The sequence below is a fragment of the Mustela erminea genome, chromosome 6, assembly GCF_009829155.1.
Source record: "Mustela erminea isolate mMusErm1 chromosome 6, mMusErm1.Pri, whole genome shotgun sequence".
In the NCBI taxonomy this organism is placed as follows: domain Eukaryota; kingdom Metazoa; phylum Chordata; class Mammalia; order Carnivora; family Mustelidae; genus Mustela; species Mustela erminea.
In genome coordinates this window covers 116,372,783-116,390,309 of record NC_045619.1, presented here as the reverse complement: position 1 = coordinate 116,390,309, position 17,527 = coordinate 116,372,783, and the positions used below count along the sequence as shown (strand labels likewise).

The 17,527-nt window shown below is 40.9% G+C and overlaps 1 protein-coding gene and 1 non-coding gene across 5 annotated transcripts in view; both read right to left on the bottom strand.

Annotated features, from left to right (window-relative positions):
• DHTKD1 (dehydrogenase E1 and transketolase domain containing 1) overlaps positions 1-17,527 on the bottom strand; it is a 59,944-nt gene that overhangs the window by 30,054 nt on the left and 12,363 nt on the right. For 3 of the 4 annotated variants that reach the window (XR_004287125.1, XM_032349398.1, XM_032349401.1), the window contains exons 2-7: positions 15,278-15,433; positions 10,655-10,866; positions 9,639-9,833; positions 7,043-7,312; positions 2,828-2,999; positions 1,604-1,802 (exon numbers count right to left, since the gene is read on the bottom strand). Coding sequence is in view for 3 of the 4 variants with exons in the window: in XM_032349398.1 (XP_032205289.1) it covers positions 1,604-1,802; positions 2,828-2,999; positions 7,043-7,312; positions 9,639-9,833; positions 10,655-10,866; positions 15,278-15,433 (1,204 nt within the window). In the remaining variant the exon portion in view is untranslated. The remainder of the gene's footprint in view (positions 1-1,603; positions 1,803-2,827; positions 3,000-7,042; positions 7,313-9,638; positions 9,834-10,654; positions 10,867-15,277; positions 15,434-17,527) is intronic. The other variant, XM_032349400.1, reaches the window with a different exon arrangement.
• Positions 14,262-14,364, bottom strand: LOC116594595. Its single transcript, XR_004287307.1, has one exon. It is a non-coding gene; the product is annotated as a U6 spliceosomal RNA (small nuclear RNA).

Genomic DNA, 17,527 nt, shown 5'->3' with positions numbered 1-17,527 from the left:
CCTATGAGGAACTAAAGTGGGGAAGGGGCTCTGTTGTACTTTCTAGTATCAAAAAAGGAAATTCCAAAGTAACATGTTTCTCTCCGTCATATTAACCTTCTATCCCAGCACTGTCCAAAAGAAATGTAGCATGTCTATTGGGTATTTACCCCAAAAATACAAATGTAGTGATCCAAATGGGCACTTACACCCCAATGTTTATAGCAGCAATGTCCACAATAGCCAAACCATGGAAAGAACCCAGAGGTCCATTGACAGATGAATGGATAAAGAAGATGTGATACACACACACACACACACACACACACACACACACACAATGGAATATTATGCAGCCATCAAAACATGAAATCTTGCCATTTGCAATGATGTAGATGGAACTAGAGGGTATTATAGTAAGTGAAATAAGTCAAGCAGAGAAATATAATTATCACATGATATCACTGATATGCAGAATTTAAGAATCAAGGCAGAGTATCATAGGGGAAGACAGGAAACAATGAAACAAGACTAAACCAGAGAGGGAGACAAACCATAGAGACTCTTAATCTTAGGAAACAAACTGAGGGTTGCTGGAGGGAAGGTAGGTGGGGAGATGGGCTGACTGGGTGATGGACATCGGGGAGGGCATGTGTTGTGATAAGCACTGTGTATTGTGTAAGGCTGATGAATCAGACCTGTACTCTGAAACAAATAATACATTGTATGTTAATTTAAGAAAAATGTAGCATGAGGGGCACCTGGATGTCTCAGTGGGTTAAGCCTCTGCCTTCAGCTCAGGTCATGATCTCAGGGTCCTGGGACTGAGCTCTGCATTGGGCTCTCTGCTCAGCAGGAAGCCTGCTTCCCCCTCTCTCTCTGCCTGCCTCTCTGCCTGCTTGTGCTCTGTCAAATAAATAAATAAAATCTTTAAAAATAAATGTAGCATGAGCCAAAGTGTAATTAAAAATTTCTTAGCAGTCACATTAGAAAAGGTTAAAAAAACAGGTAGAATTAATTTTCATAACAAATTTATTTAACTCAATATGTGTAAAATATGGTCACTTTAATACTTTATCAACATAAAAATAAGTATTGAGATAGTTCACATTTTTCTTGACAGATGAAGTCTTTGGAACCCGGTGTGTATATCACACTTACAGCCCCTCTCCAGCAGGACCGGCCACATTTCAAGTGTTCAAAGCCACATACGATAGTGGCCTCCATACTGGACAGCACAGTTCCCAAGATTCCTTACAACTGTCATGTTACCTCTTGCCGAGGCACCAAGTGAATCACGGAGGACTGGTTTCTGGTCCTGTCAATGGCATACTGTGGGCTCTGCCCAAGTCTTCCTACTTGTTTCCCACCTGCCAAGTGGTGTTGGTAAATTGCCTTTGTTTATTCATCAAGCAAATGAGTAGAGTTTGAAGAACATGGGGACCTTTCCTGAGGCCCACAGAATGACCACCCCAGTTTGCTCAGGACTGTCCCAACTTTAGCACCGAAAGCTGTGTGCATCAGGCAACCCATGGAGCTGGTCACCCTACTTCAGAGCATCTAATAAAAATAATGTGAGCCCTATGGGGGCAAGGGGATCTTCCACAAAGGTTTATAAATGTACCTGATGATCTTGTACATGACCGGGTTGGTGAAGAAGGGCTCATCCAGCTCGTTGTGGCCCCACTGCCTATAGCATAACAAATCAACAATCACATCCTTCCGGAAATGGCGCTGGTATTCAAAAGCCAGTTGTGCAGCACGGACCACTTCCTCTGGGCTATCTCCATTGACGTGGATGATGGCGCAGCCCACAAGCTTTCCTGAGGCAGAGGAGACAGATGAAACCAGCCAGCTATCCCATACGACATTAGCCCACCTTCAACTCCTGTTGCCTGTGTGGGGAGGCAGCCCACATACTCAAGCCCAGCTTGGCTGGGTGGTTAAGAAGCCATACTTTGGAGCCTAGCTTAGAGGAAAGAGGTCATGTCCCAGCTCTGTGACTTACTCTGTGACCTCAGTAAAGTTATGAATCTCAGTCTTCTTACCTGTAGAACTGAGATAATAGCTCCTACCTCTTAGCAATGTTGGAAACATTACATGAGCTAACAAAGAGAAGTCCTACAATATGTTTCCGGTATCTCTATCAAACTAATCACAAAAAATTCACATAGATAGGGATCTCTGGCTGGCTCCATCACAGCAGCAAGGGACTCGATCGTGGGGTTATGAGTTCAAGCTTCACATCAGGTCTAGAGATTACTTAAAAATAAATGATCATTAAAAGAAAATTCACACAGATAGCCCCAAAAGGCATCCAGGCCGGGGTCTAGGTACAAAAATGAAAGAGTTCCTACCATCTTACAGTTTACTCTGTGAACTGGGTGATGGGTTTAAAAAAAAAAAAAAAGAAACCTTTCTCTTCATACTGCCTGATTTCTGGGATAAAAACGAGTCGACTTGGCTTCCTCACATCTGACTTCTAACCAAAACCACTTAGCCAAATTCACTGGTTGAACCTATTCTTCTTGACGAGAGCTTTGGGTACCCCAGGTCTGCATCCCCTAAAGACAAGTACCCTGGTGTTGTGCCAAATTCATTGATCCCTGGCTTTCACCACATCATTCAACTGGATTCTTGGACAATCTGAGATGGCAGCCTCTCAGTTCCGCTCTTGTCTTATTTCCCTGGATTCAAAGATCACACTCAGACTTTTCAAGGAATGTTAGTAACACTGTTGGTGACTACTGAGCCCATCTGATCCAAATTTAAAATGGGATAACCAGAGAGGCTCACTCTTCTAAGCCAACTAGATTTTTCTCTAGGGCTGCCTCCCTGTGTCACATACCGATGTCACTGCAGTATAAGGAAGATCTTCCTCTTTCTGCAGGAGTGGTGTAACCCAGCTGGTTATTGACAATCAGATGGACACTCCCACCTATTCTGAAATGTGGGAGACTAGACAACGTAAATGTTTCAGGAACAATCCCCTGACCACAGAAAGATGCATCACCGTGAACCTAAATCATGGAGGAGAAAATGAGAAAATGAACATAAGGGGTGTAGAAATTTATGTTTCCAATTTGGAATAAATTGTTTTCAAATAATAACAGGAATAAAAACAACAATGCTCTCTCTCACTGCTCCCCTGCCTTCCCAAAACTCTGCTGGTTCTGTACAGGATTTTCTAGAAGGGTTTGCCTGATCTCAAGCAGGTTTCAAAGCCCTTTTCCTCTTGTGACCACCACCGGCCAATCCATTCTATCCACCACCACATTATCACTCACACGCATCATTTCTAATATACCCATCAACATTCTAGAACAAACAACAGTACCACAGAAGGAAGGGCTATTGGAGGTACAGAAGGAAAGTCAGCCCAGCACAGTTTTCAGGAAGAAAGACTGCAAGACATGAGGAACGGTACACAGTTTTGAACCCTCTTTCTTCCCCAATCATCCTACATCTAAAGCAAGTCTGTGTGCACCTTGCATCTCCTGGTCCCCATTGGGTATACTGGCCACCCCTGGGAACATAAAGAAGGGTGATCTGACTGCAAAGACAGGAGGCCGGGGGGACAGTCTCTCACAAGTGAGTGGAAGGATGCTTTAAGGAACCAACAAAATACTACCACACAACATCTGAAATATGCTATTCTTCCAAACCATTTGAAGTCTGTTAGATCACAATATCACCACAAAACCTGATGAATGGAAAGCAATAGAGGAAAAGGGAAATCTCTTTTAGAAATGTTGAATGCAAATAATAAGGGAATTGTAGATCTTAGAAGATCTTAGAAGATATGAATTCTATTGACTTCAGGCTGAAAGGAGATTACCTGTCAAATCAACATGTTATACCCCTTAAATTTATGTAATGTTATTATCAAATATATTGCAGTAAAAAATAAATTAAACAAAAGGCTAATATCAAAATAATGGACTAAAGAATAAAATGATCTCAGATGCCCTAAGAACATGACCATTGCAATTCCAACAATAACAAAAGTAAAAGACCTAAATATGTGTGAAGGAAGAATACTTGGAAGTAGATTTTTTTTAAAGGACATTGAAAATGTCCTTAAGATAGTCACTTTTTTAATGTAAATAGAATATTCTGGCAAAGAAAGGAAGTACTGCTTTGCAGAAGTGACATTTCCAGGCTACACCTTCCCTTGGCTAGGGACTATATGGATGACCTCCATTTTGGAGTATCTATATCTAGTAACATACCCTTACATTATCTCCACAGCATTAACCCATTCAAGGTAGGGGGAGGAGGGGTTGCAGATAAAAAGAAAGTCACTACTGTCCTTTTTACAGATGAGTAAACCAAGGTTCACCAAGAGTGTATGTTTCACATTGGAGTAGACACTGGGCCTTCTATGGTACCTCTGGTTTTTTTTCTATGTATTTCTCCACCCCTCCAAGCCCTTCTCCTGGATCAAGGAACTTACTATGTACCATGATGTCATTTAATTCTCAGAACACTATGAAGAATGTAGTACACTCCCATTTAGCTATCAGATTCAAAGACCCTAAATAACAGAATTAAGCACACCAAGCCAGAAAGCAGCAAAGGCAGGATTTGATCTCAAGTCTTCTTGGTTCCACAGTCTTTGTCTTTTCTGTACCACGTTACAATGTAAGGTCCGACTCTTAGCCACCAGGTCCAAGGGCATCTGAACACTCCTCCTTGATGATGGAATTTCTGGGGGATATCGGTGTAAGTGGAGTTCAGTAAAGCAAGGAAGAGGGAGGATGTGTGCCTCTTCTGCTCCTTTCCAAAAATGTTACAGGAGAGGCATTGTTAAGAACATACCATCTGGGGGGTGACTAGGTGGCCCAGTCGGTTAAGCATCTGACTCTTGATTTCAGCTCAGGTCATGATCTCAGGGTTGTGGAATGAAGCCCTGCATCAGGCTCCATGCCCAGTGCTGAGGGCCCACGCTGCTTCAGATTTTCTCTCTCGCCTCCCTTTCTGTTCCTTCCTGCCCCCCACCTCTCTCTCCCTCTCTAAAAAAAAGAACATAACATCTGGTGTCAACCATTCTCAAATAAAAATTTCTCAGAAAAAGAACATAACATCTGCTCATAACTTGCATCGTTTTATCATGGTCTTTGGATTCTTGGCACTAAAGCACACATGTGCCATTTGCTAATTTTATTTTCTTCTTAAATCAGAAGAGAACCCATTCCACTATGCCCCATAAAGCTTTTTGGGAATAAGGGTCCATAAGTACTTACAAATGCTGGGTGAGGTGGGAGCTGCCCAGGCCAGGGGGTTAGACACATGACTGGGAGTTAGACACATGGCCATGGGTTAGACACATGACTGGGGGTTAGACACATGGCCAAGGGGTCAGAAACATGGCCAGGGGTTAGACACATGGCCAAGGGGTTAGAAACATGGCCAGGGGTTAGACACATGGCCAAGGGGTTAGAAACTTGGCCAGGGGTTAGACATACAGCCATCATAAAGGACAATCCACCTTCACCAGGTTCAGGACCCAGATAAAGAGAAGACAGGCAGAAAAAGTAGCATCCAGAATCTCACCTACCAGAATTTTATAGGCTCCAAATTTAGAGTTCTCAGAAGAAGTTAGAACTGTGTCCTTGAACAAGGCAAAACACGTACAGACACAGCAGGGCAAAATAATTTCGGAACACAAAGACAAAAGAGGGCAGTTAGTTGCTCAGCACTTTAAAGAGAACGGCACTTTCACCTCTTACTTTGGAAGTCCATGCAAAGACCTACTTCATGCACTGGGTAAACGTGAATGACAGAAATACTTTAGAGTATCATGAATTAAGTCAATTGACAGGTAAAGAAAATGATTAACAATGTAACATTTCCATTTCAAAATACCATACTGTAGTCAAATGCAATACTGCCTACCCCCAATTTACTTACTACAAGTTTCTGGCTCATGAAAATTAATATGAGATAATAAGATACAGTTGGTATTCATTTACGTAGCCAAATATTCTCCTGCCTTATAGTTTGTTTTTTTTTTAAGATTTTATCTATTTATAAGCAGAACCTGTTGATTCTTTTCAAAGTTTTTTTTTTTTTAAAGATTTTATTTATTTATAATCTTCTGCCTTATAGATTTACCTATGCTTGTGGGGTTTAAAGACTCAGTGACTAATGCCCAAAAGTAATTATTTCCCAGTAGTTAAAGGTTCATATTTAAATGAATACTCATAGGAAAAAAAATGTGACCCAGAGTCCAAATCTCTAGGCTGTCGGGTTACAAAAAACTGGTGGTTGGAGTGGATAAAGGAAGTAAGAGCCACACTAATGATCAGTACTGGTTGCCTTAGTGCCAAAGATCTTTATTTTATTTTATTAGTATTTTTTTTAAGCAGGCTCCACAGCCAGCATGTAGCCCAACGTAGGGCTTGAACTTAAAACCCTGAGATCAAGACCTGAGCTGGAAAAAAGACTCAGGTGCTTCACTGACTGAGCCACCTAGGTGCCCCAAGACCTTTACTGTGAAACAAGCAAGCCTTGTTAGATATACGGAGACCACGTAGTTTCCTAAAAGTAATAAAATATGTCCTCTGAAAAGCATCAGGGATACCACTCAATACTCCCTTAAATAACACACACAACTCAAGAAAGGAAAACACAAGACACACCATAAGAGACCCTTAAGTATAGGAAAGAAACTGAGGGCTGCTGGGGGGATGGGAGAACTGGGTGATGGACATTCAGGAGGGCATGAGATGTGATGAGCACTGGGTATTATACGAGACTGATGAATCACAGACCTATATCTCTGAAACCAATAATATATCATATATTAATTAAATGAATTTAAATTTTAAAAAATGTTTAAAGTGGTTCTTCAAAAAAAAAAAAAGAGTGAAACCTGAGTCTAAAGTCAGTTGCCTTGAGACTGGACCTCATATCTGCTATTAATTTTAAAAACAAGCCCTGAATCTTCTTTTCCCAAAATTTCATCTTTTCTCAATTTCATCTTGAATATCTACCATCTCCCTTTCCCTTCCTCCTGGTCTCCCCAGCCTCCTGCCTCACTTCGTGAAGCTACAAGTACCTGTAAGCAAATGACTTTGTCCCCAGGCTGAGCAGAACTATCTGGAGAGTAGTCCCCATCCTGTCTAGACTGCTGCCTTCCACGAGTCTTCCCCACAGCCACGGGGTTGACTGCTTCCAGGTGCGAGGGGTTAGGCAGCATGGTCACGTGGAGGGGATGGTGCGCGCCGAAATCCAGATCAACCGAGGAGGTCAAGTGAGACAGGACATCTCCAGTGGCTGAAACATTTTCTGGAAATTCACTTAAGCCTCTCATTTTACGGAACATCAGCTGTTATGAAAAAATAGACAAGAAAAAATGTCTTTTATCACAATGGAGACCAGAGAAGAGGTGGTTAGTTTAAATCATACAATTGAAAAAACTTTACACCGATGCTTGTGTAACTGTGATCACCATGCATTAAAAAAGAAAGGCACAAACTTCTAATTGCTCAAATGCCCAGAATTATTTGGAGATCTTCACCATCACATGAAATACCAACACTCTGAGAAGAGTCTAACATGACTATTAGACATGTAGATAGTAAAGTACTAAACTGCTAGTTATCTCTGCCTTGCAATATGCAAAATAATTTTCTTAAATACACCTGTTAGAATATATTCTCCGAAAGAACTTTCTATGAATCTTGTTAAAGGTAGACAGGAAAGGGCACCTGGGTGGCTCAGTCAGTTAAGCATCTGCTTTCAGCTTAGGTCACGATCCCAGAGTCCTGGGAGGGAGCCCCATGTCAGGCTCCCTGCTCAAATGGAGAGCCTGCTTCTCCCTCTCTCTCTGCCTCTGCTCCTCCCCACCATTCATGCTCTCTTTCTCTCTCTCTCTAATTAAATACATAAAATCTTTTTAAAAAGGGGGGGTACACAGGAAAATGACAGAACAGAACTTAATCCCATTTAGACACAGGATGGCATCCATGATTAGCTCAAGTCATGCCTAAAAAGTTCGACTGTCTAATTCTCAAAGGACTTCACTTCATTTTCCCAGTCTACCTCGAGATAAACATTACTATCCACTTGAAAAATGCACAAGCAAGAGAAATTTACTAATTTAAAGGTCTTTAGCTAGTAAGTAAGAAAAATCAGGTCTCAAACCAAGGTAGTTACCAAAAACAGCACGTTGTCCTCATTTACCCAAATGGTTTGAATGACCCCAAAGCTTCTTACTGACCAATGGACAAACAGGAGCACACATCCTTACACAGTATGGGTATATCCATGTTTCTCACAAATATGATCATTTGTAATTCAGCACTTTTCAGATGTGTTTTTGTCTGTGATGCTTTAAGAACACAATTTCTCATTTAGGGATTTCTGCCTGTGTTTCAGCACATGCCTCCATCTGTCAATCACTTTTTTTTTTTTTAAGATTTTATTTATTTATTTGACAGAGATCACAAGTAGGCAGGGAGGCAGGCAGGGAGAGAGGGGGGGAAGCAGGCTCCCTGCTGAGCAGAGAGCCTGAGTGGAGCTTGATCCCAGGACCCTGAGATCATGACCTGAGCTGAAGGCAGAGGCTTTAACCCACTGAGCCACCCAGGCGCCCCTGTCAATCACTTTACTCTGTTTAGTCTGCTTTTTCGAAAGTATTTGTCTTTTAAGAGCTGACTATCAATCTCTTAGCATCAGAAAAACTGAGGTATGAGTAGTAGTGGTAAAGCTTAGCCCCCATACTGTCACGTGTGCCTTCTAGTGGTTTAAGAGTAATGCATCCTTCCATAGGCTCTATTCACTCCATTAACTCTCACAGTCCCTTTAACACTTACAATTACTTTTAATCTCCTAGCCAAGATCAGTAGTGAGGTTTATCCACACACAGCAGCCACAATCTGGTTAAATTGCAAGTCACCCTGATGTTCTCGGACCTAAAATCTACAGCCCTAACTCTCCAGTCTTTTGAGAGACTAACAGAGCCGCTGAGTTGGACAGAACAGGAACACCAAGATCCAATTACCTATAAAACCTCTCAGGTGGCGGTCTCCAAGGATAACAATGTGTTATTAGTTTTATAGAGGGTGTTCAGTACAAATTCTGCACATCAGTGGAAAGTAAAATGGACTTCTTGGAAGGTAAAATTATAAGCAATCACACAGATCTTAATGTTTGTTTGAATAATTTCTATTACATTAGGAAAGCATGCTTCAAAGAACAGAAATTATCGGGCGCCTGGGTGGCTCAGTGGGTTAAGCCGCTGCCTTCGGCTCAGGTCATGATCTCAGGGTCCTGGGATCGAGGCCCGCATCGGGCTCTCTGCTCAGCAGGGAGCCTGCTTCCTCCTCTCTCTCTCTCTCTCTGCCTGCCTCTATGCCTACTTGTGATCTCTCTCTGTCAAATAAATAAATAAAATCTTTAAAAAAAAAAAAAAGAACAGAAATTATCTATTCATGTCATCCTTGAGAAAACAAACTAACCTTTACCTTCCCTGAGAAAGAAAGAATCCATGTAAGAAGACAAGGAAAACCAACTCAAATACCAGATCTATCCATCAACTCATTAAGCTATCCCCTGGGCCAATGGCGCAGAGCTTTACTGGGTTTCTAAGGAATGATTATTGTCGGCTCTATTCTGTTACAATCAGTTGTACACCACGAAAAGTATCTTACCTCCGGAGGGAACTGCAGAAGGCCTGTTAATAAATTAAGCCTCCCTCTGTGGGGCATGCCAATAATCACATCCGTGATCCCACTGTAGGCTGCCATTTTCAGCAACTCATGGAAAAAGCCCATCATGCTCTCCGCTCCTTCGCCCCCATACCGCTTCACTGTGGCAAACTTGGTGGCCAAAAAGTGGTCAAACTCCTGTGGAACATCATGTCAAACACATTTGTTGTGGGAAGAGAGCCAGCTACTCAGGTCCAAGTCAGACACGTTTCTGTGTGTTGTGGGGAGACCCTACGCTAGTTTAAGAAGGGGCAGCAGTGCCCCTTCATGACGTACTCCGGAGACAGACATGACTAGTTCAGGGCACAGCAGGAACGCCTGCCCAAGGACACCAGGCAGCAGTGGGAAGGCAGAGAAAATAAGATGAATGGTAGAATAACTTAGCCCCAGAGGAAGCCTCTTAGAATGTATTCTTCTGGGAAAAAGAAAAAAAAAAAAAAAAGAATGTGTTCTGAAGCAAGGGCTGGGCCTTTCATTCTGCCCCTCCCAGCCGCTGAGCTTTAGTAGAGGCCTCTACAGTACTCTTCTCTCAAGGCTGCAAACCACCCAACTATCCAAATTACTGGGAACAGTTTTCTTGTCTCTTGATATGCCAGAGCCTGATCCAAGCCCTGACAGATTCAATTTCATTAATTTGTACCAAGAGCTTTCGTGCATAGCTTTCTTTGATTGCTTGAGGTAATAAGGAGAGAAGAGCTTAAGGATTTTGCAGTCTTTTAGAGAGTGAATAGGCAAATATATAAAAAGTTTTTTGACTCTGAGGAGAACCAACAGCTCTGGTGTTTGGCAATCTAGCTTTTTCTACTTAGAATAAAGTAGCACATGTTATGCTGTCTGTTGTGTTGAGGCAATAGGATTAATGGGGTAAATAAATGCTTTAATTCCTTTCTTCAATATTTATGCATCTTTGTAGGAAATGAGCCATGCTATTCCATTGATATTCACTGGCACTTTTATACCTGGGATTCTAGCATTAGTTTTGACAGATGTTTTCGCTCTTCTGTGCTAAAGGTCTCTTTCTTCAGTTCCTCAAATCGCTTGGCAAACCAGTCTTTCTCCTCCTGGCTCTGAAGTTGGGAGGTTTCAATAGAAATTTGCCCACAGTAGATTTGGTTGAGATAGGCCAGTACTTCCTCAAGAGAGGCCTCCTCCTTCCCCATGTTTAATAATCCTACAAAATGGAACCAAAGGGATCATTTTAAAAAGCAATCAACCACGTAATTACAGAACATACAAAATATTTCAGTTCAGAGTATTTTGTTCGGATAACTCAGATCATCATCAATGGCTATCTAGATTTTTCTAAAGGCAAAACTAAAACTATGACCAAAGGCCATGAAGTAGTCATACTAGGAGAGGGAATATAAATCTTTGCTTTATGCTAAATTTTGATTGTATAACTCCAAACTAAAAATTGAAACCTGACATTCCTCTGCTTTATAGCTACAAATCAATGTCCTACCTTTATCTAAAATATCTTCCCAAATGTTCAAGTCTTATTAATATCTATAAAGTAGTGTCTATCATTGAGCAGCTGGTCTTAATATGAATTAATATTGATAGCAAGGCAATATTTTCAGGTCAAGGGAAATCTACCCAACTCTCAGTCAAAAAAAAGGGAAGGTTTGTAATATATCAATAGCTCAGCACAAATCAATTATCCATCATTTGCCTGAATCTACAACTTGAGTTTAACAAACCAACACTTACTTTTTTATTGCTTATGGTTTCTTACAATAAACTTTGATACCGACTGATCATTCAACTTACAGAAATTGTTTTGTGTTCCTTAGCTTCTCTGCTTCACATTTTAACCTATAAAATGGGAGCAGTCAAAGCACATCAGCGGGGAGTTGTTAAGATTAAATGAGATAGGAAATAACACAATGTCCACTGATGGGATAAACCAAATGTGATGCAGCCTTTCAATGGAGTACTATTTAGCCACATAAAGGAATGAAGTACTATGTTACAACATGGATGAAACTTGGAAACATTATGCTACAGGGAAAAAAGCCAGACACAAAAGGCCACATAGTGTGACTTTATTTATACAAAATGTCAAGAATAGGCAAGTCTATAGAAACAGAAAGTAGAGTAGTGGTTGCCAGGGGCTAGGGAGAGGGCAAAATGGGAAATAACTGCTAACTAGGCACAAAATTTCTTTTTGGGGTGATAAAAATGTTCTGGAACTATCTTGATGGTTGCACAACATTGTGGATGTACCAAGTGTTGTTGAATTGTATACTTTTAAATGGTTCAAGTGATGGGGCACTCGGTTGGCTCAGTGGGTAGAGCATGACTTTTGATCTCGGGGTTGTGAATTTGAGTCCCACGTTGACTGTAGAAATTACTCAAAATAAAATTTTTTTAAATGGTTAAAGTGGCAAAAGTTATGTGTACCTTACCCCAATAAAAATTTTTAAAAAACTAAAATCATTAAATGTGATAATGCAGAAAAGCATGCAGCTTAAAAAATGGCTTTGGGTTTCTCTCATTTTCTGCTCTTCTTATTAACTACATGTATTTCAAATATGCAGACCCATGTCTCTAAAAGAAGAGATATAAAAATATGTGGCTATAGATAAACATAGATTCATCCATCTGATGAGCGAGTTTGGAGAACCTACTATATACCAGAAGCCATATTGGCACTGAGTGTTCAAACATGGCTGAGAAATGGTCTTTTTCAGGGAGCCTGGCTAGCTTAGGCAGGAGAACATGCAACTCTTGATCTCAAGGGTGTGGGTTCAAGCCCCACAATGGGGCTGGAGCTTACTGAAGGAGGGGGAAAAAGGTTTTTTCCCTAAATGAAATTTAAGCCTTATAGAGGAAAAATTTATAAACAAGTAATGATAACACTATGTCATATCAACAAGTGGTTTTTCCTAGTAACAAGACTGTACCTTCTGTTAAGTAACTTCATATTTCTGGTTACTGCTGAATGGAGGGCTCAAGAATATTTTTTAGGGAGCTTTGTTCTGAAGTCAGATAAAGTTTTTTACCAGTTCTGGTAATTGTGCTATTGTTGAGAGTTGCTCAGAGTACTATGAGAGCACAGGTGAGGGAATACTGAACACTACCTTGGCAAGTTCTGGGCAGGTCTGCCTCACAGAGCAGGCAGTGCTTGCTGAATGCTTAAAAATGAACAGGAATGTTCTAGGTTGATGAGGTAGAGACCTACCGGAACTCCATGCAAAGTCATGGACATATGAGTAGACACAGTATCAGGGATCTGTTAGAAGACTCAGCAAGAATAAGACACTAAAACAGTTAGCTTTTCCACTCCTGAAGGGCCATTTATATTATGATAGGAGCATGGATTTTGTCTCAGAGACCCCCCAACTGAGAATTACCTAGCTGAGTCTAGTCAAATTCTAGAACTACATGGTAATGAAATTGTTGTGCCCGAAAAGTCACTACATTTTGGAGTGGTTTATTACCAGAACATTACTAACTGAATCATAGACCAGAATTTGACATTGGCCAAGATTAACTTTAAAAAAATGACATGAGAGTGTGCTACTCTCATTCTCGGGGTTGGGAGTTCGAGCCCCACATTGGGTGTAGAGATAACTTAAAAATAAAATCTTTAAAAATAATAGATAAAGCAATGACATGGATGGAACTAGAGGGTATTATATTAAGCAAAATAAGTCAATCAGAGAAAGACAATTATCATATGATCTCCCTGATATGTGGAATTTGAGAAACAAGGCAGAGGATCATGGGGGAAGAGAGGAAAAACTGAAATGGGACAAAACCAGAGAGGGAGACAAACCGTAAGAGACTTTTAATCTCGGGAAACAAAATGAAGGTTGCTGGAGTGGTGGGGGGTGGGAGGGATGGAGTGGGTAAGTGACACTGGGGAGGGTATGTGCTATGGTAAGTGCTATATAGTGTGTAAGACTGATGAATCACAGACCTGTGCCCTGAAACAAACAATATATCACATATTAATAAATATATATCTAATAATAATATAAATATAAATATAAAATATAAAATAAAATAAAAATATGACATGGCATGAGCCCAGGATCCTGACGGGTTATCCATTCCCAACTGGGCAAGGAAAAAGGCCAGAAAAAGTTCAGGCTACAGAAATGGAAGGTGACGTGGGTTGTCACCTCACCTCTGCCATTTTTTCACTACTGGCTACTTAAGTTCTCTGAGTGTCTCTTTTCCTAACCATAAAGTAAAGACGGCAGTAACTTCTTTAGAGAGGATGAGAATTAACTGACATAATGGATATAAAGTGTCTGGCACATAATGGGAGTCTGACTTTTTATTATTATTATTTCAGGGCTTGCAATTTTTTATTCATTTTTAAAGTAATTTGTTTTCTTTTCTGGAAAGAGCACTGACCATAAGATCTGTTTTCTTACCAAAGTTTTAAGTATACAATACAGTATTGTTAACTATAGGCCCTGTGTTGTATAGAAGATCTCCAGAACTTATTATTTTTCATAACTGAAACTTTATACCTTTTAACCCACACCTCCTCTCCCCAGACCCTGGGAACCATCATTCTACTAGGAGTCTATTTTATTTCGTTATTTTCCTTAAATATTGGAAGGCTTCATGAATTTGCATGCTCTCCTTGTGCAGGGACCCAGCTAATCCTCTCTGTATCATTACAATTTAAATATCTGCTGCTGAAGCTAGCACGAGTTTGACTATTTTAGATTCCTCATATAGTGGGATCATGTAGTATCTATCCTTCAATGACTTGTTTTATTCCACTTAGTATAATCCCCTCAAGGTTCATCAATGTTGTCACATTTCCTTCTTTTTAAGGAGGAATAATATTCCATTTTGTGCATATACTGCACTTTTTTTTTTTAAAGTTGTCTCTACACCCAACGTGGGGCTTGAACTCACATCTCCAAGAGAAGAGTTGTATGCTCTGCCACCTGAGCCAGCCAGGTGCTCCTCCACTGCATTTCTTTATTCATTCAGCCACTGATGGACATTTCGGTGGTTTCCATATTTTGGCTATTCTAATAATGCCACAATAAACATGAGAATACAGATAACTCTTCAAGATTCTGATTTCAAGTCCTCTGGATAAACACTCAGAAGTGGGATTATCGAATCATAGGGTAACTCTACTTTTAATTTTTCAAGGAACCTTTACATTGTTTTCCACAGTAGCTGTACCTACCTGCATTCCCACCAACAGTACCCAAGAGTTCTCCACATCCTTAAAAACACTTATTATTGTGTGTCTTTATTAAATAGCCATTCTAATAAGTATGAGCTGATACTATCTCATTGTGGTTTTGATTTGCATTTCCCTAATGATGACTGATGCTGAATACCTTCCCATCTACCTGTTGGCTACTTATATGTCTTCTTTGGTGAGTATGTTTTTAAACTCAGAGGAAATGAGCCCAATGGAAAGACTATTCTAGAACCTCCAGAGAGGTCCTCTTAGACAGGGCTTGAACATGCTCCTCACTGTCGACTGGAAGCCACAGCTCCAGGGGGTATGTGTATTCTCCAAGAACCAAGAAAGGAGCCCTCCCACCTGTTGGCAGTGAGTTGATACATGGACGTCTAGTGTCAATGGGCTTTACCTGTGGTATTAAAAGGTCCCTGAAGGGTCTGTACAAGAGCTTGGATCTCAGGCACATTCTCCTGCAAGGCTTGTCCACTGAAGAGGGGGTTGATTTTGGCAGCTTTATGACCATGTTCACAGTATACTGTCACCAATCTGGCAAGACCATGATCAACTGATTCAAGGGGGAAAGAAAACAGTACAAACAATTTAGGAAATCCCCACAAACCAGAAAAAAATCAGTTTTTTTCAAAGAAGTCCTTGCTGACTTAGACTTTTTAAATGTGTTGCTCCTACCATTACATCTCAGGATTAAAGACTACAGAATCCAGGAAAACACACTTATCTCCTTAAATTTATCTCGTGAGCGCTAAAGCCACTAGCGGAAAAGAGAGAGAACTGAGTGCACATATGTACAAACAACTATGCCTGTCTATAGATCATAAAAGGAAACACCCCACACTGAAAAGAATTGTTAAAATGCTGAAATTCTGGATAATTACAATTCTCTTACTTATTATTTGAGATTTTTAAGTATTTGGCATACGGCGCCCAGGTGGCTCAGTCATTAAGTGTCTGCCTTCAGCTTAGGTCATGATTCTGGGGGGTCCTGGGATCAAGCCCCACATCAGGCTCCCTGCCCGGTGGGAAGCCTGCTTCTCCCTCTCCCAAGTCCCCTGCTTGTATTCCCTCTTGCTTTTTTCTCTGTCAAATAAATAAATAAAAATCTTAAAAAAATTTTTTGACATAAAAAGGGACACCTGGGTGGCTCAGTCAGTTAAGCATCTGCCTTCGGCTCAGACAGTGATCTCAGGGTCCTGGGATGAGTACAGCATCAGGCTCTCTGCTCGGTGGAGAACCTGCTTCTTCCTCTCCCTCCACCTGCCATTCCCCCTGCTTGAGCACTCATGCTCTCTCACTCTCTCTCTTGTTCTCTCTCTGGCAAATAAATAAACAAAATCTTTAAAACTATATATTTTACATTAAAAAAAGACATGGAACTACAAAATCAATGTTACATTTCTCTATTTCTTTTTTTTTTTTAAGATTTTTTTATTTATTTATCAGAGAGAGAGGGGGGTAAAGAGCGAGCACAGGCAGACAGAATGGCAGGCAGAGGCAGAGGGAGAAGCAGGCTCCCTGCCGAGCAAGGAGCCCGATGTGGGACTCGATCCCAGGACGCTGGGATCATGACCTGAGCCGAAGGCAGCTGCTTAACCAACTGAGCCACCCAGGCGTCCCTCTTTCTCTATTTCTAAAAGGCTCTTGGTACAGTTATTTCATAGACTCATGAACTCTTACACTAGAAAAAGATCTTTAAAATTATTCTGTCACTCACATAATTAAAAAAAAAAAAAACCCTTTATAAAGCCCTAAATGAGTGGTTCCTTAGTCTCTGCTTGGAGGAGAGGCATTCTCTCTCAATGAATTCAATCGGTGATTTTCTATTGAGCCAAAAACTGCTTTTCTTCCCCTTTTCCACCCAAAAGTTCTTCCCAAATTTGAAGAAAAAAAAAAATCCTACATGCCCACACTCAGTTCACCTTCAGTTCATCAAGGCAGCCTTACAAACTGAGCACAAATCCCTAAAGACAAGCAGATCTACTCTTAAGGGCACACATTTTCTGAGCATTTTTTTCAGTTTGTGTTTTTCTTCTTAGAACCCAGAGAAAATTGTTAGCATATTTTGAAACATATTTTGAAACATCTAGTGACTATTTCATGAACCTTTATTGTCATGTAGTGAGCTACACACGTTGCTTGGGTTTGTAGTCAGAGAACTGCAAAATGTACCTCCTGCTATAGGCTCACAGGAAAGAACAGAGATGAAATGAACATGTAAAAGACATGTTTGCACTAAAACAACAGTTAGGAGGTTCCATACTATGTCTAATAAATTAGTAAAGGAATTAAACAATCCCAGAAGTGAATTGATTTCAGTCTGGAGGGTAGCCACATGAATTGCTGTAGGGCTCTACCCTGAACCCTACTGAAGTTCTCAATTGTTGTTACAACGTAGGAAACCTCCAGATCCATGGCTAAAATCCAGATAGACCATGTCTAAAGCATTGTTCCCATTGGCCACGCCTTAAAAACACATTCTTGGGGCACCTTGGTGGCTCTGTGCATTAAGCCTCTGCCTTCAGCTCAGGTCATGATCTCAAGGTTCTGGGATCGAGACCCACCTCGGGCTCTCTGCTCAGCAGGGAGCCTGCTTCCCCCTCTCTCTCTCTGCCTGCCTCTCTGCCTACTGTGATCTCTGTCAAAT